At 40.4% G+C, this 23,300-nt stretch overlaps 3 protein-coding genes across 4 annotated transcripts in view; 2 read left to right on the top strand and 1 right to left on the bottom strand.

Annotated features, from left to right (window-relative positions):
- The window catches only part of pds5b (PDS5 cohesin associated factor B), a 29,509-nt gene extending 24,080 nt beyond the window's left edge, over nt 1-5,429 (top strand). Inside the window, exons 27-35 of one of the 2 annotated variants that reach the window (XM_005808427.2) lie at nt 351-483; nt 585-704; nt 939-1,001; nt 1,095-1,240; nt 1,412-1,484; nt 2,902-3,323; nt 3,403-3,483; nt 4,442-4,541; nt 4,662-5,429. In XM_005808427.2, coding sequence (XP_005808484.1) covers nt 351-483; nt 585-704; nt 939-1,001; nt 1,095-1,240; nt 1,412-1,484; nt 2,902-3,323; nt 3,403-3,483; nt 4,442-4,541; nt 4,662-4,694 — 1,171 coding nt within the window. In that variant the 3' untranslated portion in view covers nt 4,695-5,429. Of the gene's footprint in view, nt 1-350; nt 484-584; nt 705-938; nt 1,002-1,094; nt 1,241-1,411; nt 1,485-2,901; nt 3,324-3,399; nt 3,484-4,441; nt 4,542-4,661 lie in introns of both variants that reach the window. The other variant, XM_023342559.1, reaches the window with a different exon arrangement.
- Nucleotides 5,430-9,349: 3,920 nt separating this feature from the next.
- On the top strand, nt 9,350-18,951 carry kl (klotho). The gene is made up of 13 exons (XM_014472282.2): nt 9,350-10,157; nt 11,455-11,885; nt 11,993-12,072; nt 12,176-12,338; nt 13,272-13,377; nt 13,837-13,986; nt 14,319-14,554; nt 15,330-15,525; nt 15,597-15,775; nt 16,661-16,768; nt 16,888-16,993; nt 17,099-17,225; nt 17,593-18,951. The coding sequence occupies exons 1-13, from the start codon at nt 9,441-9,443 to the stop codon at nt 17,925-17,927; spliced, it is 2,934 nt and encodes a 977-aa protein (XP_014327768.1). The 5' UTR covers nt 9,350-9,440; the 3' UTR covers nt 17,928-18,951.
- rfc3 (replication factor C subunit 3) lies at nt 18,502-22,845 on the bottom strand. Its single transcript, XM_005808428.3, has 9 exons — nt 22,650-22,845; nt 21,710-21,847; nt 20,891-20,958; nt 20,681-20,778; nt 20,385-20,566; nt 19,727-19,863; nt 19,545-19,643; nt 19,369-19,438; nt 18,502-19,274 (listed from the first exon to the last, which is right to left on the bottom strand). Exons 1-9 carry the CDS (start codon nt 22,734-22,736, stop codon nt 19,083-19,085), a joined length of 1,071 nt encoding a protein of 356 aa, XP_005808485.1. The 5' UTR covers nt 22,737-22,845; the 3' UTR covers nt 18,502-19,082.
- Between the last annotated feature and the right edge of the window lie 455 nt (nt 22,846-23,300).

Raw genomic sequence — 23,300 nt, 5'->3', positions numbered from 1 at the left:
TGCTAATATTCATTGCAGTTCTTGAAAAATATTGATAAATAAGTTCCACCTCTATGCTCTGTATTTATCAATCAATCAAATTTTATTTGTATAGCACATTTCAGCAGCAAGGCATTTCAAAGTGCTTAACATCATATCAAACACAGAAACACAATGCTACATAGAATCAACAATCAAAACACGACATTAAGTCAGGTTCCATCAATAAATTTGTAATTTATTACGTTTCAAATACAATCCTAAACAGGTGGGTTTTTAGTCGAGTTTGCATCCATAGAAGATTTACCTGTTACACTCCTACTGTGTTATATGGAACATACATATTTATGTCTATTTTTCTTCCTCTTCAGAGCTTTGTGGTTCGTCCTCGAGATCATCATGGCCAAGAATGAGAACAACAGCCATGCCTTCATCAGAAAAATGGTGGAAAACATCAAGCAAACGAAAGACGCCCAAGCGTCTAGTGATCCCAAAACCAATGAGGTTAAAATCTCTTTTCTAATATGAATGATTACATTAAATGCTGATTAATTATTTTCTTTATGAGGCATTTTGTTGATCAAATGTTTGCCTCTCTATTACAGAAACTTTACACAGTGTGTGATGTAGCCATGAACATCATCATGTCAAAGAGCACCACCTACAGCCTGGAGTCACCCAAAGACCCTGTGCTGCCTTCACGCTTCTTCACCAAACCAGACAAGGTCAGTGACTCAGGGACTTATGGGGAGATCTAGTTGGATTCATTTTCATCAGAGTCAGTATATACTAATGAAAATGAAGTCTGTAGAGAAATTTGCAGTTTTTATTTTTGTTTCCTGTAATTTAAAATAAAAAGGATAATAAGTCACCTGACTGACATGTAGAAATGAGCACAACTACAAGATTTACTAATATGGGTTTTGTCTCTCATTCACTTGTATCTTGTCATGTTTCAGAATTTTAGCAACACTAAAAATTACCTTCCTCCAGAGATGAAAGCATTCTTCACTCCAGGAAAAGTAAGCCTGCCAAAGCCTTTAGCTAATTGTTGCTTTCCAATTTGTATTTGTACTCAAGCAAAACCTTTTTTCATTTCTTCCTTCAATCTGAAGCCCAAGTCAGCGAACGTTTTGGGCGCGGTAAACAAGCCGCTGTCATCGGCGGGTAAACAGCTCCAGAGCAAAGCCTCTCGTATGGAAACAACCAGCAACAACGACTCGTCGTCCAATCCGGGCTCCCCGCAGCGCGGCAAAACCCGGTATGGTGAATGAAAACCAGCATGTTGCTCAGTGGAAGCTCTTCTAGTTCTAGAAATTCACCTGTTCTAGTTGTTAAACTGCACAAATTGTTATAGTTTTTTTTTTTTTTTTTACATATTATGAATATCCAGATAAAAATTTGTGCTAAAATAAGTTGCTGTTTCTTCCAGACACGACAGCACAGAAATGGATCACAGTGAAAACGAGGATTTCAGCCTGAAGAGATCAGACAGTGTTGACAAGGTAAGATCCAGAAAATTATACAAACTGCTGGAAATATCTAAAATTTAGAGTCAAAAGTATAAATTTTGAAATGGTTCGTAAGAATCCTCTCGGGTGGAAATTTTATTTTTATATTTAATTGGTTTGCTTATTTAAAAAAATGCCCAGGACACTAACAAAATGCCCATGAAAATATAAAATGATTTTAGATGCATTGTGATTGAAATTAAATTATTTTGAGGAGTTTATAGGTTTTAAATTTTGAAGAACACTTTTTTTCCTGTAGGAGGGCAGCATGGACAAACATGTTATCTGAAATGACACAGTAGCTCAGGAGTAGACGGCCTCGTTTCTGGGATCCAGCTAAGTAATGTTAGCCATAAATCCCTGTTTTAGTCTTTGAAGCTGCTGTGCAAACACCAGCTGGACCAAAGTCAAGACAAGATGAGCAAATACAAACTCACTGGTTCCAGTCTCAAAACCAACTGCAAACACATCTTTTTGTTTGTCAATCTTTTCTTAGAGAAATGCTACATGTAAGCTATCAGGAAGTTCATGTTTCAAGACCATCAATGTAACATTGAAAATAAAAAAAATAATGCTTAGGAAGCAACAAAAACCCACTTAGGTTTCACGTGGGGGGGGAAAAACCACAAAATTATTGTCAGTTCATTCAAAGCATTTAGACAAGGCCAGGTTTTTATGGAAACAGAGCATATATCAGCAATTGATAGTTGTTTATAGTTGACATTACTAACTGTAAACAGCCGACTCTTTGTTTGCTGGAGAATATAAATCCACACTTTAACAGTGATGTTTCCAAAAAGATGTTAACATTTCCAGATTCAGCATGCTACATGACATGTTGAAAGCTTAAATAGAACTTTTGATTGATCTATTTCTATCTCTTTGTGGAAACCTGAATTAAACTTGAGATGTCTCTGAAGAATATCCTTTTTAACCATTTCTAGGTTCTTTTGAGCCTCCTCTTATTTTTATCCATCCATCCATCCATCTTCTTCCGCTTATCCGAGGTCGGGTCGCGGGGGTAGCAGCTTCAGAAGGGAGGCCCAGACTTCCCTCTCCCCAGCCACTTCTTCTAGCTCCTCCGGGGGAATCCCGAGGCGTTCCCAGGCCAGCCGAGAGACATAGTCCCTCCAGCGTGTCCTGGGTCCTCCCCGGGGCCTCCTCCCGGTGGGACGTGCCCGGAACACCTCACCAGGGAGGCGTCCAGGAGGCATCCTGACCAGATCTTATTTTTAAACACTCCAAAATTAAAATTAATACTGAAACATATTAATTTTGAGTCTTTTTCCCTTTGTAAAGACTGTTATGGCAACTTTGTATTTCCAGTTTAACACCTGAGTGATCTGTTAGTCCCGTTCAAATCTAATGTCGCCTTTTTCTGCAACAGCTCAATGACTCTGTTCTCTTATAGGACATGGAAAAGCCCCGCGCTCGTAAACGTGGCGTGACGTCCACCGACGACCAGGAGAGCAAGCCAAAGCGCGGGCGCAAGAGGGGGTCTGCCAACACCACCACCGCCACCGAGTCTGAGGATCAGTGGGACGAGGACAACCGGCCAGAGGATGAACAGAACAACCCACCGAAAAAAGGACGCAGAGGCCGACCACCGAAGTCTGCCTCTTCCAACCAGGAAACACCTGTAAAGGGGAGGACGGGGCGAAAAAAGGCAGCGCCTCCGCCAGAGGAAGACGATGATGAGAACGAGGAGGAAGAGGAAGAAGAGGAGAGGGTTGATGATGAGGACGAAGATGATGACGATGACAAAAGTAGTGAAAACATGGAGGTGAAACCAAAGGGCGGAAGGCAAGCCAGGACACCACGGCGGTCACAAGGGTACGCGTGGTTCATCTTCACTGTTGCATGCTGTGAACTCGTCACTTTTTGTTTGACTAAAACTCTTCTTGTCCAGCAGCTCAGAGTCAGCAGAATCCATGCCTCAGAAGAGGAGAGGACGTCCACCTAAATCAGCTCAGCCAGCGGCAAAGAAGCCGACGTAAGATTCACATCAGCTGTTTCTTTCAAACAGGCACTGCTCTCTCAGCTCAAAGCGACAATAGTAGCAAAGCTGCTTACTGACTGCAATTGGAATTGTGGCTGTTCTGCACACGAATGGATGTTAAAATTTATTCTGGAATATATAAAAAAAAAGTATATATTTCTGGAAATTTAGGTTAATGTGCATTTTTCACTCAGAATGCTCTTTAAAGAAATTAGTTTCTAATTGGCTCAGTGATATGTTCCTCTTAAAACAAGGTGAGAATTTGCAGATTTCAATGTCTTTACATAATTCTGTACCTTGATATGTCTACTACGGGCCCTTACAAAAATATTTATACCACTTGAACTTTGACCTGTTTTGAACACAAATCTGTTTTGGGGGGATTTTATGTGCTAGACCAGTGGTGCCCAAAGTCGGTCCTCGAGGGCCGGCGTCCTGCATGTTTTAGTTTTCTCCCTGGTTTAATGCACCTGGATCAAATGATGGCTCATTAGAGGCCTAAGAAGAACATTGACATGCTGAAAAGGTTGTTATTACCACCAGGGAGAGAACTAAAACATGCAGAATGCCGGACCTCGAGGACTGACTTTGGGCACCACTATGCTAGACTGACACAAAGCTGATTATAATTGTAAAATGAAGGGGAAACTAATTGTTTTTCAAAAGAGTTTGACATAAAATCCTGAAAGTACAGTAATACTCTTAATGAATCATAGAATTAAAACTTTTTCTTTCTGGGTATGTTTCTACCTGGTTTGAATTTCTAGAGACTGAGATGTTTGCTCATTCTTCTCAGCAACTTGGCTCAGACTCAGTTAGATTAGATGGTACAATATCTGTAAACATTGGAGTTTGAATTGAAGTTCAGTTTGGACTTTGACTGGGCCATTCTAAAAGATGACAAAGTTTAGTTCTAGTCATTACATTGTGGCCGGTTTGTGGGGTATTTCAGGCGCGGCGGGCGATCGAAAGCTGCTGCTGCTAAAGATGACTCTGAAGACGAAGATGAAGAGGTGGAGGAGGAAGAGCAGGAAGATGAGCCAGCACCAAGGGTACTTATTGAAAAGCTGACTTCAACCATCTCTGGATCATATTTTAGTAATTAAAAGAAATCCTTAACTTTTATTTTGATCATTTTCATATTTTTTTAAATTTTATTTCCCTGCTTCCAGGGTCGCAAGAAGACAACTGGGCGAAGAAGATGAGCTGGGGGGGGAAAACGACGACACGTCTCAGTTGTATTCAAGGAGGAAAGAACATGTGGACATTAAACTTTTTAAACTTTTCATATGCCTACGCTCCTACTGTTACACCTGTGTACACTCTTGCATATACCACGTACACACTACGTCAGAACATGTGCATTGTCAGCTGTGGATCGTTGCTTCGTGTCGCATTGTGATGATGTTTGCCACATTAGGTAGAAGTCATTTTATCAAGAAAACAAAAAAAATCACTTGTAAATAGTCTTCTGTCTGGTTCATGTTCTGTTGTGTTTGATGCTGACTGGGGGGATGATGTCAAGACTTTTCCCGCTGTTATAAAAATGTTCCTATTGAAACAATATTGCTTGTCAAACTTCCTGCTATTTAAAAAGAATCAGATTACCCCTCAACTTTTTGTGACTGTATTTGTATAATTTTACTGTTAATGAAATGTTTTTGTTTACAGCTATGTATATTAATACCTTTCTTTTTTTACCATGGGCAAAATACTTAAAAAAAATGATAAAATGTTCCAAATGTGGAGTTTTCTGGATGTTCTTGTAGTGTGCATTTAATTTTTAGATTTGTTCTCACTGCTAGAAGGAAGTCCTAAGCAGCTATGAGCTATGGTTGTTGTGTTTGTCACTGCTGGTTAACTTGGCTTCACATCCACCCAGTCACATCTTCCGTTGTATCAATATGATTCTCTATAAAACCTGAAATGTTTGAATTGTTTTTATTTTGTTTTGATGTAATTTATTTCCTTACTTTAATATTCTGCAGTGATGACTTTGTTAAAGTTACCCTAGCATGGTAAAAACCAGTGCTCTGTTTGCTTTGCTTCATACAGAGGATCTGGACCCTCGGCTATTGAAAAACGATTGCTTTCTAGAAGCGTGGATTTTGTTGAAGTTCGAATTTTTACCAAGTCGCTAACGTTTAACCTTGGCATATGCAATACACCAGTTCAACTCAAAGAGAGAAGTGCCAAGCTGAACGAGACGGCTGTTAATGTTAATTCAATATTTGGACGAATGGCCAACACAGACTGAGTGGCCTTGTTCACTTTCTCCACTGCCAAACTGCACAAAATCAACATAATGGTTCAAAACTTCTCCTTCTGTTCATGGATTTGTCCTATTGAAAATCTACTGGAGAAATCCATCTCAATGGGAGAAAGTCCAGAAGGAGCACTGAAAGGAGATGAGAATCAAGTGGAGTTGTGCAGGAATGCAATGACCAGGCTAAAGTTGCCCTATGCTAAACAAAACTTGCCAAATGTTATCCACCCATGGAAGAACTTTGTATCGCCCTGGTTACTTCAGCACCACAGATTTGAAAGCACAACCCAAAATCTCCACCCCCCATTTTCTTTCTGGCAGATATGCCAAGGGGATTTAGGAGGTCTTTTAAGTATCCTACCCACAAACCCACCATGTGCCGAGTCAGGATCTGCAGTAGACTAGCCCCATGCAGTGTTGGTGGTGCACCGTCTCCCTCTCCTGAGATGCTGGATGGGTGACCAGAACCTCCTCAAAGCTGTATTGAAGTCATTCTCAATAGCTCTGATACATTCTTCCCACGGCTCAAATTTTTGCCTTGGTAACCACCAGAGCCACATTCCACTTGCAGTACTGGTACCTGTCTGCTGCTTCTGGGATCCCAGAAGCCAAAAGGACCCAATAGGGCATCGCTCACCACAGGTATCCACCAGCGGGTTTGAAAATGCCACTGTTACAGGCACACAACACCTTGCTGCCACATCTGATCTCTGTCAGATCTCTGATCAAGTTTGGAGGCTCAAACTTGATGTGTTGAAAACTCTGCCATAGGTGGGAGATAAACTCCATCTGACTGGAGAATCCACCAGATGTTCCCAGCAGACATAGTATTAGCACAAAAGTTCAATAACACTATCCTCGGGTTCAGATCCTCTGTCTTACTGTTGTCAACATGAGCGTTGAAGTGCCTGAGCAGAACAACGGAGTCCCCGGCAGGAACGCTCACCCCTCCAAGGACTCCACAAAGGGTAAGGTAACTTGCCCTACTTTACCACACTTGTTATGACCTCCTCCTCCACACATAAGCGGAGGAAGGCTACCTTCTTGTTCACTGTGGTGTACATACAGGCACCAAGAATGCCCACACCTGTTCAGCACCTCTCAGCAGGGACAACTGCAGAGTGGAAGAGTGTCCAACCCGTCTCGAGGACACTGGTTCCAGAGTTGTTCATCAAGGCAAGTCCCAACTTTATGGTGCTGAATCCAATCAACCTCGCCCACCAGTTCAGTTATTGCTGCTGTGGTAACTAGCAGCACTAACTCACTTTAGTACTGCCACTTTAATTTTTGAAGAGTGAACCTTTATTTTGGAGCTCCATGGTTAATTCTTATCCCTGTTAATCCCCAGTTTAGGCCTTGTTAGTGCATTTGAAAGCTATTAATAATGTAACATTTACAAGACTGTGTATCAAATTCCTTGTTGTTTAATTTCCTTAACAGACACTAACTGGATTAATACTATGCATAATAAAAAGGAAAGATCAGATTACAAATGTAGTTTAACCAAACCATAAAGAAACTTACTTCAAATGTAATAAAATAAAAATGTTGCTGTTAGACTTTTGGAGATTTTCCTTTCCCAAAGTATATTTTAGTTTTAATATACAGTAGGTTCTTCCATCTAACAGCTCCAATTAGTAGCTAGTGTGCTTTGGCAGTGCAACTGACTGAGCACTGATATTATTCTCTTTGTGTATGTCTGTCACTAACTGCCCACCTTCAGGCTGCCAGGCATCACTCAATAATGTTCATCCTGTGTTGTAAAATTACCTGTTTTCCATGCTAAAGCAAGCAATTCAACTTGAGTTTTTAAATTTTCCAATGCACCTTGGCAGAATGGAAAACAACCCCTACACTTGTGTGTTCTTTTCCCAGTCATAATCCGTGACTAGGTCTATAATCCTGTGCTGCTCTGCTGCCTTTCTAACAGCAGTAAATGACAACAGTTATTATTCCAGACCTTCACTGAGCTGGAAATGTCTGAAAACAATAAAACACACGCAGTGTAAACTTGGACATCATAAAACTGAGAACAGCTTGTAAAAATGTGCACACGTAACAACACAGAGATCTATTTTTCTAAGAAGAAATGCAGTTAAATTTTCCTTTTGATTTGTTTTAATTTATTGCATTAAAATATATAAAGTAAATGTAAAACATTGCCTTGCAATGGTTTTATTTAAAGTGACAGGTTGATAGGAAGATGTATGGCACTAAAAAAAAGTGCATTTATGTAAGAAAACATGGTTGAGGCTGGTAGACACATGAGAATAAACACTACTCTGTCATATGGGGGGATAAAATCAAAACATGCTTATCTGTAAGAATGGTCCAGTCAAAGTACAAATCAAATTAAGAATCCGGAGTGATACTGGATAATTGATGTTCAGTGATCCTTTCAATCTGACTGAGCCTTAGCTATTTTGCAAAGTAAAATGGGCAAATATTACATCCTCTTGATGTGGAAAGCAGGTAGAGACATATACATGAAGACCTGCAGCTGAACTTGTAATGTATTTACCAAGAAATTAAGGAAATACAAATGCCACCACTTTTCTTTTATTTTTTAGAAAAAAACAAAAATATAGAAAACCATGTATCCTTTTTTTTTAACTTCACAATCATGTTCCAGATTTCAATATGTTTGAAGGGCTTTATAGACTGTCTCTGAAGTTGTGATTTATTTATACATTATCTCAAATTAATACTAGTGCAACTATATATTTTGTATGTTGCAATACAAAGTGGATAGCTGATCATATTTTCAGCAATTACCCAGTTTACTTGAAATGTAATCTGTAACCAACCAAACCAAGATTCCAGACTGACTGCATCATTTTACTGATAAGTTTATAAAGTATTCACAGAAGTATTCTTCTTCTTTACTAAAGCAATTATTACTTGTGATTTCTTTTCTCTTTTTTGGCCTTCTACTTTAGCCTTCTTTGCTGGCAGGTAAAATTTGTAGGATTCTTGAACTGCAGCAATAGTCCACATAAAATCATTCTGGTGTCCTCAAACGGCTTGTGGCCGCCCTTTGAACCCACATGATATCAAATTTCTATCTACTATTGTTACATGTTAGCCATTAAACTTACCTGCTTTTTGATTCTAGCACAAACAGACTCCCACTCTTCCTCGGAAGCTGTGTATGGAAGAGGCCTGGGTTTCCAAGCAACCGAGTGATAATCAGGAAGATAAGGGCCTGATGTGAGCATGGTGCAGCAGGGCGCGCTTAGTGATCTGCCAACCTGAGCGAACCAGAACCAGTGATGGAAATGCAGTTGGATTCTATTTTTATGTTGCATTAGAATGCAGGTAGGAAATAATCTGCCAGCTGAGGCTAGCTTAATGGAGCTGTTTACCACGGTGAAAGCCTCACCGCCAGGGTCTCATTTTTCCTGATGTGTGAAATTATGATTTAATTCGATTAGAATAAAAATTTAGGAAGAAATGAATCAAATTAGCGTCTTAAATGATTACTGATGTGTCCCTGCTGAAGCATCGATCATTGTGGCCCTCAGCAGCATGCTGTGCCTGCAGGCCTTCGTGAGTCAGGTGCTCTCGTTAATAAATGACAGATTTGGAGAGGCATGCAGGGGTTCACAGCTGACTGACTGCTCTGCGCACAGTCCTGTTTAAGTCTCCAAGCATGGCGAGGTGAAGGTCACTAACATCAGAAATCATGAGTGGGCTTTTCGCCCTCTTGACATTTCTCGCCCTTAGTTCTGGAGACGCGAAGCCCCACGCTGGGTTGAAGACGTGGGGCCGCTTCAGTAAGCTCCCCTACCCCGGAGACAAGGCTTTCCTCTACGATACCTTCCCCAGCGACTTCATATGGGCGGTGGGCACGGCGGCGTATCAAGTGGAGGGGGCGTTCGAGAAGGACGGTAAGGGGCTCTCCATCTGGGACACTTTTACGCGCGGCGGGAACCGCATGGCCACCGGGGACGTGGGCAGCGACAGCTACCACAATATCCACGCTGACATCAGAGCAATCCGCCAGCTCGGGGTGACCCACTACCGGTTCTCCCTCTCCTGGTCCAGAATCTTCCCAAACGGGACGCGCGGAAGCTACAACGAAATCGGCACCAACTACTACCGGACGCTCATCAAGAGGCTGAAGGAGATCCGCGTCCAGCCGGTGGTCACCCTCTACCACTGGGACCTACCCGAACACCTCCAGCAGAGCCTGGGCGGCTGGAGCAACCCGGAGCTGGTGGAGATTTTTAAGGACTATTCTGATTTCTGTTTCCATGAATTTGGGGATGACGTGAAGTACTGGATCACTATCGATAACCCGTTTGTGGTTGCGCAGCACGGATACGGAACCGGGGTGGTCGCTCCCGGGATAAAGAATGACCCCGATCTCCCATTTCGGGTTGGACACAACTTGCTTAAGGTTGGTTAAATATATTTATGACTTAACATCTTACATACTGCATCTTACATAGTCTTACCAGGTTTAATATCACTTTAATTTAACCAAGAAGTTTGCTTATGAGAGGAAATGACATGTACCATACATCAAAAGATGACAAAACGGAGGAATATGAAATCTGGAAAAAACAAACAAAAAAAACCCTAAAAACAGTTTTTATCTATGATAAATAAAAATGTGTATTGAAAATTAGCAGTGGTGTCCAAACACAATTTTGGTTGGAAGAGCAATAAGAAGTCCTGTCTGCAGTTTACTAATCCGAATAAGAGGCACAACGAACATGTGAAAGAAAGGACTCTGGTCAGATGAGATTAAAATTAAATATTCTGGCCTACATGCAGAACTCTATCAGTGGAGAAATACTAACCCTGCACAGTGAAAACATCATTCCTGCCTTGAAACATGGGGATGGCAGTATTGTAATGTGAGGATGTTTTTCCTGAGGCCAGGATAGGGAAGCTGGTAAGAGTTGATGGGACAGTGGATGGGACTAAATGTAGGACAATCCTGGAGGATAAAAGACATTAGATTCACCTTCCAGCAGGACAACAACCCTAAACATATAGTCAGAGCCACAGTGAAAGGTTTAGACGAATCAGTGTATATTGGACCGGCTCAAGTCTAAATAAGAATCTGTGGCAAGATTTAAAAATGGCTGCAATCAGATGCTCTACATGCAGACTGACTGAGGTTGTTATTGATACATCCACCTAACAATAAAGATGATAAAGATGTTATCTGGCACAGACTGTTACAACAGTTAAATAAAAAATTTTACTGAATAGTTTTTAGAGAAGAAAGAACAAACTCGGGGAAACTTTAAGTGTCATGGTCTAAAAGGCAAACAGCAAACAAAATACCCCCTTCTAAGTAGAAATGAAAGACACTACTATTGATTGGAAGAGTGTGGCAGAGTCCCTACCTTTAATTTAAGACTGAAACATCTCTGTCACTCTGTCACAAAGAGCCCAATATATTTTTATTTCTAAGAAAAACAAAGAAAGGCATGTGTCATTTTGCTCTCACTAAAATTATACACTTCTGTGTTTGGTCTATCACTTTAAATCTGAAACCAAGAGTCTTTGGTTATGAAATGACAAAATTTTAACAAGAGTGCACTAGTCATTGCAGCACTTAATTTTGTCCCTTCCAGTTACCTGGTTCCACTAGTTATATTATTATTAGTATTATTTCACAGTTAACAGATTTCAGTAGGTTTCCTGCCTTTACTTGATGCTGGCATCTCTCTGTCTTCCAGGCTCATGCAGCTGCCTGGCATCTCTACAACCGCCATTATCGGCCTCGGCAGCAGGGAAAGCTCTCCATGGCGCTGGCCTCTCACTGGATCAAGCCCCGCCGAACCCGCCTGGAGAGCTTGCGGGAGTGCCAGTGCTCCCTGGACCACGTCCTGGGCTGGTTTGCCCGGCCGCTGTTTGCAGATGGAGACTACCCTCCCTGCATGAGGGAGCGGCTCGGCTCGCGCCTGCCGTCCTTCACCCAGGAGGAGAGAGAGCAGGTGAGGGGAACTGCTGACTTCTTCGCCCTCTCCCATGGGGCTACGCTGAGCTTCCAGCTCATCAACGATAGCCTGAAGTTTGGGCAGCTTGAGGACCTGGACCTGAGGATGCTTCTCTACTGGGTCAATGCAGAGTATGACAAACCACCTATCTTTGTGGTGCAGAGTGGTTGGTGAGTTGGCATTATATGCTGATATTTTTTCTTTCTCTAGCAGAATATTTGAGGGCTTGGATATGTCTTACATTGGCAGTGTTGAGCCAAGTTTTCTTTTGAGACAGGTACGTCCTTGGGAACACTAAGACAGAAGACCCGAAACACATGTACTACCTCAAGAGGTTCATAGCAGAGGCACTTAAATGTAAGTCCACTTGTTCCTGATAACAGCAAAAAAAAGTTTTTATTTATCCACTTATTTAATGATAAACTAAATAATATTCCTTTCTGATGTGTTTGTTGTCCAGCAATCATCATAGATGGAGTGAACATGATTGGATACACAGCCTGGTCCCTTATTGACGGCTTTGAGTGGCACAGAGAATATGGGATTCGCCGTGGACTGTACTACGTTGACTTCAACACTCCTGACATGAAGAGGGAGCCAAAGACATCTGCTACCTTCTACAGGTTGCCTACATACATGGATGGAAATGATTGTTTTTTTCTTTTTGGTGAAATAACTGAACGAGTGAAATATGTATGATTCAATTTGTGCTTCAGCTGTTCCATAAGGATTCTCTTATGTTTGATTGAAGGAATACTATTTTTGCTTTTTGTCATATTCAAATGTTTCAGATCATCAAAAACATTTTAATACCAGACAAATATAAACAGTATCAGGTCACTCCCCAGATTTTTAAAAGGATTTAATTTTGGACTTTGACTAGGCCAAAATCAAAACCTTAAATTCAGAGGGTTTCTGCTGATGTTTGAGATGATTGTTCTGCAGTAGAACCCGTGTGTATGGGCTTCATGGTTCCATTAGTTACTGTATGTTGTCCAGTCCTGAAGCCTCAAGGCAGCCCCAGACCATCACACCAGTGCCACCATGTTTGATTGTCAGTATTTTGTTCTTTTTCCGAAACGTGTTAGTTTTAAACCAGAAGTATCGGGACACACATCTTCCAGAATGTTCCACTTTTGTGTTTTTATTCTACAGAATATTTTTACAAAAGTCCAGACATTCTTTTGGGAAATGTGAGGCGGTCTTTGTGTTCCTTTTGGTTACTAGTTGTTTTCACTGCTGAGGCTGCCATGGATATAATTTCTATTGTTGAATTATTAACTTATCTGAGGCAAATGCGGTCTGCATATTCTTTAAATTGCTATTTATGTACTACTTTGGAAGATCTTTTAGTATTTTAATTCTTTAAAGGGGATGTCTTGATTTTACAGGATACACTGGTCAGGTCTGGATAAGCTAATGAAATAATAGTACATTTTGCTTTAACAAATACGTTCAGGTCAGTTTGGATCGTAAATGCAATCATGATTTACTTGTTTTAATCAAATTTGTTTGACGATTTGAAACATTTCAATATTTTTTCATCGTTTCTACAGAAATGTCATCCATAAGAATGGATTCCCTGAACTTCCAGAGAACAGACCAGCACAAGGAATGTTTCCATGTGATTTTGCATGGGGTGTATCGGCCAACTCCATCCAGGTGTGTTAAAGTATGTGCAGTTGGAACATAGCACAGCAAGAATGTTTCCTAAGAAATGGGACTTCAATGAAATATTAACTGTTTTCTTAACTTGGGTTCAAAGATTCCTTTGTGGATCTCATATTGGGTAAAACGCAAACATTGTTACTGTAGGTAGACGAGTATTTTACTCCAAATCCACTTTTGTTGCATCATCCTGGTTTGAAGCTGTTGTGATGATAAATATATGGCTTTTTAGCTTGCAGTTTTCTTGGTTTGAAGTCCAGCTGAGTTGCAGGAAAAACATCTGATCCTCTTAATCATAAACCTCCTAAGCTCCCATTTTGGCAGCTTGGCTAAGCAGGACTGGACCAGCTGTCATCGATTTATCCTATTTGGCCTTTATTTGCAGTGGTGTGTATTACCCGGGAGTAAGCATGTGTGGTTTTGTACTAGTGTTTGTTTGTCCTTGTGTCATAGGTGGAGACAACTCCCACCCAGTTTGCAGATCCCAATGTTTACCTGTGGAACATTTCCAACAACGGAGAGCTGATCAAGCTGGAGGGCGTCAGTGCACCACCTTTACACAGAGCCACGCATTGTGCTGATTATGCCACAATCCGGCAACAGGTGAGCCTGCCAAACGTCTCCCATTTGGCCAGCTTTAAACTGAGAAATAAATCCAGAGTCCTGGATGTGTTTTACATGAGCATTTTGGTGCTGATTTGTCTCTTCTTGCCTTAAAGTGACTGTACAGAAAGTCATAAATGTTAGATTAGTTTGAATGTTGTTTTTGGAGAACAGTTTTTTATCTTTGTCTTTTCTCGCATTGTGTAGTATTGACATTTATTATTGCTTGACTTTGTCAATTGAGATAAATAACTGCAAAACAAAAGGTTAACCTTAAAATGTTATAAACTGTATCTGCTTAACTGACTGTTTTTATTCCTGCCTTGTTTCAGGTGGATGAAATCAGGCAGGTGGGGGTAAACCACTTCCACTTTTCCCTCAACTGGTCTGCTCTGGTGCCTACAGGTGACGTGGCTTATCCCAACACCACCCTGCTGGGATATTACCGCTGCTTTACCCGTCAGCTGGCGCAGGCCAACGTCACACCTGTGGTCACCCTTTGGCACCACACCCGGCAGCGCAGCAACCTGCCAACCCTGCTCGACACTGCCAACAGGTGGCTCAACAGGTGAGACGTTTAGCCAATTATTTCAATGCAGATATTTTAAAAACTATGTCATTGAACTAGTGCATAGCTTCCTTTCAATACTGTGATGTGGGCTGCAGTAGTTCACAGACTTTGATCACCAGCTAAGTGTCAAACCTCTGATATGCAGAAAATACTGAATAAATGCAACAGAGTTTACATGGGTGCAACTCAAATGTAGCAATAATAACCTGATTGTAACCTGACTAAATGTCATCCTACCCAGACCCAATCCTCTCTGTTTGCACCGATGAAGATTTACTCATGTCCACCTGCTAAATGCTTGGATCTAGTCCAACTGTCAACAACCTAATCTACGCTCTGATTAATCCGGCTAATAATATTTCACCATTTCGTGGCACCAGAATAGTTCTGAACTGTCATGATGGAAAGTCGCGCATTCATCCTGAAAAAATGTTAAATCTACACATGCGCCATACCAGATGGAGCGTATAAAGAACCACAGACATAAGTATCATATGTTACGCACTTTTCCATATGCATAGATGCAGATATTAAATAATATGGCAGCATAATAGGGAGGTAACTGTGCTCTGAGCAGAGTGCTGCCTTCTAGCTTCTTTCTAGCTGGTAGTCATGGTGGCTGAATTGGGGGTTGTTAATTAAAAAAAAGCTAAATTTCTACTTTCCAAACTTCTCAAGACTGCACATAAAATCTTGCAGTACTTTCATTTTGTTTTGTTTCAAAATGTACTTGCAGATGTTTTACCTGACAATATCATATTTTTTTCCTCAGAAAGACACCAGAGGCCTTTGCAGACTATGCCAGGCTTTGCTACAGAGAAATGGGGGCCCACGTAAAGATGTGGATCACCTTGAATGAACCCAATGATGAGATGGTGAGCTATCAAGAGGGCCACCAGATGCTGCGGGCACATGCTCTGGCCTGGCACGCCTACGACCGGGAGTTCAGACATACGCAAAGAGGACAGGTCAGTAAAACACTAAATAACTTGCCTTTTAAAGTTTCAAATTTATTTGTTAAAATTATGCACTTTCCTAGGTGTCTCTGGCTCTGCACATGGACTGGGTGGAACCGGCATTTTCCTTCAGCCGAGAGGACGTGGAGCCGGCGAAAAGGGTTTTGGATTTCTATGTTGGCTGGCTGGCCGAGCCGATCTTTGGCAGTGGCGATTATCCTATGGGAATGAGGAGCTGGCTGCGACAGCTCAACTCACTTGAGTAAGAAGAAAGAAAAACCCTGCCTATTTTTTATTCTTCACCTTTTTAGCTGCAGTGTGGTCATGACTGGATACAAATTCTTAAATTGGATGAAGCATAGAATAGCAAAGTGTCGCCTCTCCCCCATTCGCTTCTGAGCGCTGATTTTATGCCGCCGAAACAAAAGTTACTACACTTCTTTCTTTGTTTTAGCTGTTTGGATGTCATTTCCAGTCATAGTGTGGAAGCTAAAGAATCATCTTTTTAAATATTATACATTTTATTTACTTATACATATAGATAGAGACGGACTAATCAGCTCGAATCAGCTTCCTAGACTTTTAGTGTTAATCTAAAAGAGGCAGAACAAAAAGGTTTCTCATTCTGTACTTGAAACATACTTCAAAATTATATTAAGCAATAATGTATAGAGTTTTTGATTAAGTGTAATAATCAAAATAAAAAAGTAAATAACTTTGCATACATGACATCAGTAGTACATGACATATTTATCAAGTGCCATGTTTCACTGCTGCAATTTAGCATAATAATGGTATGTTGGTGAGTCAGGAAGATAGATGCATTTTAAATAAGTTTATGTTACATTCTACCAATGCATTAATAAAGGTTTCCCAAATAAATCTGAAAAAAGGCAAAAATGTTTGCTGTTTACAGCTATTTTCTTTGGCAAAGTTACCTGAAAAGGTTTCTTGAATGTCATGTAGCAAATCAGAGCACAGCTATTGCTTGCTGATGGTCTCCTTGCTATTTTGAAGTATTGCATAATTCAAACAGATGAATTGTGGAAGTCTAGTAGGCAGAAAATGGGCAACTTTACACTATATGCGGGTAACCCATGGGTACAGCTTTTGTCTGCTCTTTTACTTTCTTTTCTTATTTAAACAGATTGCCTGTTTTTAATGCGGAGGACAGACAGCTGGTCAGAGGGACTTATGACTTTTTCGCTATGAGTCACTTCAGTACCAAGCTTGTGACTCATGCCAAGGAAGACTCGTAAGTTAAAACCATTTTTCTGCTAATACCATTTACATTTTATGTAAAACAAGCACACTGAGCAAAAGTGGAGTACAAACCTGAATCCTGTTTTGACCTTTATGTGACCATGTGAGCAGATACACCTACACAGAGATGCTTGAGGTTCAGCACATGATAGACACAACATGGATCATGTCTCCCAGGCCAGTCGTGCCCTGGGGGCTGAGGAAGGCTCTAAACTGGGTAAGACTGGGCGACTTTGTTCCTAGCAATGCCTTCATACACAGAGGATAACAACATTTAAATGAAGAACTGTCTGATTGTTACATTTGCTCTTTCTATGTGAAGGTAAAGCAGCACTACAGTGATGTACCCATCTATGTAATGGCTAATGGAGTCCAGGAAGACCCGGCCCGTTTCAAAGACTCCCTGCGAGTTTATTACCTCTACAACTACATTAACGAGGCACTAAAAGGTAGGACTAATAAAGCAGTTTTCACATATTTTCTGTGTATTTTAACTGGTGTATGTATTTAAACAAGATATTTAGCCTTTAAAACAGCTGAATCATGTCCCTTATTGGCCTCAGAAGAGATTAATAATTAGACAGGAACTGACCCCTGATGGATATCTGCTGACTCAAAGAAAACCTTCAGCATTCACCAATTTGTTGAGTAACAGGTGCTTGCTGTGTAGTTATGGTCCCTCACAAAAGTATTCACACCTTAAGAAACTTTATTGCATTTCCTATGGATTTTATGTGCTGAACTAACACAAACTACTGCATAATTGAGACATGGAAGGAAAATAAAACATGATTACTACTTTCTTGTCACACTCAGCATTTACTCTGGATGGTGTCAACCTGAAGGGTTACTTTGCCTACGCCCTGAACGACCAACGAGACCCGGGGTTTGGCCTTTACGGTCAGGTCCACGAGGAGGTCATCGTCAAGGCCTCCCTTTCCAACTATCGCAACATCATCCAGCACAACGGGTTCCCTATTCCCGGAGCGTCTCTACAGCAGTGTCCTGCTCTGCCACAGCCCTGCTCCGGCTGCCACATCCTCATCAGGAGGCCTGTCGTGGGCTTCTTGACTCTAGTGGGCTCAGGAGTTCTGATTACGCTGGGTCTCATCATTTACTACACCGCCAAGAGACACAAGGAGTATTACTGAGGAAGGGATGCAGACCGGGCTGCTGGTTCAACAGTTCTTATGTGACTGTTAAGTATTGCTTTATAGGCATGGGCCCTTATATAATCCACATAGGCGAGTAAAAACATCAGTTTTCATGATTTTTATAAAAATTTTCTAAAAAGGTTTAATACATATAATTGTTATATGAAACAGAAAAAGAAATTTCATAATTAAAGTTATATAATATATTGTACTTATTCATAGCTGCTAGAATTTTCACGCATAAACAGAAAAAATGTAGAATAAACATACTACAATTTACTCAAATGACTGAACGGGCTATTATAGCTTTATGGCATTTGGCTCTCTGGAGTAATACAAATCTAATGAGCTTATGTTAATTACCGGTAATAGAACAGACTTAATAGGAGAATCATCACAGCATGATGCTGTGCTGCCACCGCCATGTTTTACTGTATAGAGGGTGTGTTAGGGTAGCATTTAGGTCAAACACTTTGACTTTTGGTCTCCCCAGACCCAAGGAACGTCCTTCACATGTGTGCTGTATCCTCTGTATGGCTTGCAGCAAACTGCAAATTGGACAATTTATGGCTTTTTTTTTTTTTAGCAATAGTAAGTCTTTGCTCATAAACTGTAATTTTAAAACATTTTCCTCCTAACATATGGGTGATTGTGTAGCGCTCCTTCAGTTTCACATAACTGGTCATTTTCTAAGCAATGAGACACCTTGATATAGGTACTTGGCCCATGCCTATTTGTTAGACTTTTGGTGCTGACATATTTATCTTAAATTGTAATTTATTAGTTATTTAAGCAGTGTCTCAAAGACCTATAGATACCGTTGTAATACATGCTATGAGTAAGCACAATTTGTGAATAAATTAAGTTCTAATTTATTAAACTAACTGCGGCTGAACTTCAGTGTCAAGTTAAACAATAAGTGGTACTTGTAACACGAAGATGCAGACTTTACATGTTGCTAACAAGGTGATTTATTGTAACCTCTCTGAACATTATAATACATTCCCTGCCTTCCCAGGTCCATCTTGTGTTTTCCATTTTTATAAGCTCAATGGTTTATAGTCTGTGTGCAATGCTGATGAATTTACCGATAATTACATAAACCCAAACTGCTATAAACGGTTCCAAATTATGGCACAAAAACTCTGCAACTCAAAACATCATGGCGTCCAGGCCGTCTTCCATAAACTTCTTGTACATGGCCATGAACTTTGCAATAAACGCCTCCAGGTGGTAGATGGCTTTGCTGCCCAGTTGGAGTCGGTGCTCATAGTAAGCAGCCAGGTGGGCCACCTCCGTCTTTAGCTGCCCGTCGCAGTTATTCAGTAGTTCTTCCACTAAACCCTGTTACATGAAAGCAGAGGGTAAATTTCTTCTTAATTTGAAAACTAGTTTGAAATTTCGTGTTAAAGAGAAGAAGAATTGATCATGATTTGACCTTTATGATGATATCAGGAGGGATGCAGTGCGTTAGCAGCTCGTACAGCCTGGCTCGAACCTCCAACAACCTGAAACACAGAAGGAAAGCTCCTGCATTTGAACGTCTCACAGTCTGACTCAGATCTTCCTAAACCCGACTACATCTCCCGTATACAAACACATTTTCCTTCATACCTCTGAGGACTCTGCTGGCTGACGATGGCATTAGCAGTTTCTCTCAGGTAGACCTCCCAGTCCGGCTCTGGCACATCCTGATCTGCTGAGAATGGATACCTGTAGAATGTCAGCACGAGACACGTGAGCATATATTTCTGCAAAATATTCACGCAAAACATTGTTGCGGAAACACAACTCACTGCTGCACTCTGCACGCCTCACACATCAGAAGAGCTCTGCGGAGGTTGCGACCCGACTTTTCGCTGATCTGCTTGGCCAGCTCAGGCGGCAGCAGCAGACCTTCCTTTTTACAGACCGACGTCAGAACACTGCACACCTGTGAAAACAGGACGGTCACAGAAGGTAATAGTCCATTGTTACCTCAATGTCAAGGAGAAAACAAATCAGAAACGACTTAGAGAAGTGATTTTTGGCACAAATAAATTACGAGAGGCTTATAGGCATATTTAAAAACTATTTTAACACCATACTTCTTAGAAAGACTGATGGCAACTAGAAATATTTAACTCAAGACTAGATAATGCAACAATCAATGGCAAAAAAATCCAAAAAGACATATTTCAGACTTAGTCAATCAGATTTACCAAGAAAATGTCTTTTCAATTTAAAAGAATTTGACAAAATTATTCAGGTTTTCAAAGTTACACAAATATAAGATTGCTGCAACAATTTTGTGAATAATCTTTGGAGAAAAGAGATCAAAATAAGGACAAATTTGACAAATTTAGAGGCTGGTAAAGACCAAGTCCTATTTATAATGGATCCTATTTATAATCTCATTTCCCTATGATTGTATTCTAATTAAGTTTGTCCCCCCGCCCCTCAGCTCCTTTTTACCTCTTCTGTGCTCGGCAGAGGAACTCTGACAGCCAGACATCGGCTCTGGATCGGCCCGATGACCTTCGAGGTGGATGTCGAGCAGAGAATGAGACGACAGGTAGTCATATACTTCTCCATTGTGCGTCGCAAGGCATGCTGAGCATCCTTAGTAAGTCTGTCCACCTCTGTAAGCAGCACCACTGGGAGAAAAGAAAATTCTTTTTTTGAGATGTCTTCTTATTTCTAGGAAGCTTTACTTTCTTAGCACAATAGCTCTATTCCACACACTGACTCTCAGAGATAGTCTCTTCTACCTTTGAACTCTCTCTGAGTGCTGGACTGGATTTGCTGGGACTGGGCCACAGTTTTAATCAGCTCCTGGATCACCACACGATCCTGGTTTCCTGCATCACTGGACAACAAAGACATAATGTTTCATGTTACATTGTATTCTCTCTGAACAGCAACAAAAATGGCACCAATAAAAAAAAGGAAGCATTAAACCATCTAGAAGTTTATATTACCTTGGGTTAACCTCTAAGTGATAGTTGCTGGCTATTATGTTGATCTCAATTTTCTTTTTTGATGGAGCCTGAAGTCAAAGACAAAGCAAACATTTCAAGTGAATACATATCAACATGTCTAACATTACATGAGATATTATGTGTAATGTCTCATCAGGAGAATGGCAGTACTAGAATAGTGATACTGTTGAAGAAAGGTGAAGAGACTGAGGAAGCTCAAGTGAGGTCTCCAGTTGGTTTATTTAAATATGTATTAACCTGTCATTACTTTTTAAATAAACTAAAACTGCTATTTTATTATGAAAAAAGCACGTCAAGGAAGAGATAGGAGAGTGGAGCTTCAGGGTGTGAAGATATAAAAATCGTATTAATTATGAAAGAACCAGAAAGGAGAATAGGTGAGGACTGATGTCATGTTAATATTTTTAACTTTCAACATTCTTTTTTTCATTATTTCCACACAATTTGTAAGGGTAGCTGTTGGGTTATGATTAGGTCATCAGCTGCAGTAGAACACCCCACCCCCACATCAAAAATTCACCAGATTCAGACGCACATCTGCAGTTTTTGTTAGCTTCATGAAAGTAACTGATTTGGAAAAATGTTCTTTTGCCTGATTTTTTTTTGTTCCTTATATGAATTATTGTCATTTTCATCCTTAAAATTCAAAAATTTCCACTTAACTTTATATTTTGGTCTGATTATGTAATTTTTAAATATTAAATGATTAATAATTTGATCAGGTACTGTAAGTGTTGGAAACCCATCAATGGACTGCAGGGTCTAAAAGTGTTTTTGTTTTAATAATTTCCCTCTCACCACAATAGTTTGATGCTCTATGCGAAGCTTCTCCACCCCTGGTCCATACAGTTCTTTCAGCAAACACATGATGCGGGTTTTTTTCCCCGCTCCTGATGGTCCGTACACCAACAAGTGAGGAAAGTCGCCGCACTGAACCTGGAACAAGTATTAAAAAAACTGTTTAGTTCCTGTTGGTGTCCTAATTTTAAAAAATAAATTTATATAGACAGAAATAATACTGTTAAATAATACATAAATCAGATCCACCGAATCACTTGGGTTTACTGCAGTTTCTCCATTATGATTATAGCAACAGTAACTATAAAAAGAATATAAACATTTAGATCTTTATATATTAACATAGTTTGTACAATCTTGTTTATTAAAGAAACTAAGCGTGAAAATACCATCTAGGGATGATTTTATTTCCTCACCAACAAATGTACATTTACAATAAAAAACACTGTTGGGTAATGAAGAATGGATTTCCACTGCAATATCTTACAATATATATATATTTTCCTTTGTGTATTTGACTTGATGACATTTCCTTAGACCTAGTTGATCCATAGACGTGTGTAAACTTTCCACCTGACTGTTTTCATTGCCTCTTGTAAAATGACTCAAGTACTACTTGTCTCTCCAATCAGTTGGGTATTTTTGTGACGTCACCGGAGAAGCTTGGTTTTTAAAGGATAGGTTTGGCCTTGCATAAATAGAAGTTTACAACAAAACAAATGGAGCTGGCTAGTGGCTTTAAAGGTTTCTAGAACGGAACAATATCCGGAGTTACACTTTTACTAAACGTAGTCAACGTTAAATTTACGCTCAGAGTTCATATACTTAGCGGTTAATATTTCGTTAACATAGCAGTAGTAATATTTTTTTATGTTGTTATGGTAGCATAATGCTACCAAGGCTACAGCTAGCCTGTGGATAAACAGCTAGCTGCTCTCACCAGGTTTTTCAGTTGAGTCGCTTGTTCTTTGTGATAGTCAAGTTTCCCAAGAGACGTCGGTCGATATTTATCCAGCCACAAACTCATTGTGTGAAGACTTTAGTGTAAATTTTATCGTCACTGTTTACAGGCAACCCGTCTGCAGCTAATCTCCCGCGAAATGTTTTCTTAAACGTAATCAACCGCGCTGCCTCACTTCCTGTGCCGCGGTACGGAGACTCCAAGGAGACAAAAACCTCAAAATGTGCCAAGGCCCGTCATGTAACAGAAGTAGGCATGCTGTGTCGCTCTAAGTTACACTGGACTGCATGTAAGGACAGAAATAGACCCCCTGCTGCATTGTTAAATATAATGTAAGTTCATTTACTTTATATACTGTCAGAGACCGTTGTTATAAAGTGCTTGTCAGAAAATATCAAATGCTTCCCTGAAGTCCAACAATACCAGCACCTTGGTTCTTCCACAGTCTGCATTTAAGTGGGTGTCATTTAACAGTTTGACATTGACGATGGCTGCCTGTCTCAGTACTGTGGTGATAACGGAAACCGGACTGAAAGATGTCAAAGTGGTTGGTCATTGCTAACAAGGTATTTAACTGAACATTTTTCAATCACTTTTCTCTTGTGAATGGAAGGTTGAAGATTGATCTGT

The sequence above is a fragment of the Xiphophorus maculatus genome, chromosome 11 (assembly GCF_002775205.1).
Source record: "Xiphophorus maculatus strain JP 163 A chromosome 11, X_maculatus-5.0-male, whole genome shotgun sequence".
Classification (NCBI taxonomy): Eukaryota; Metazoa; Chordata; class Actinopteri; order Cyprinodontiformes; family Poeciliidae; genus Xiphophorus; species Xiphophorus maculatus.
Note: the sequence above shows the minus strand (reverse complement) of the source record. Positions and strands in the feature narration are given on the sequence as shown.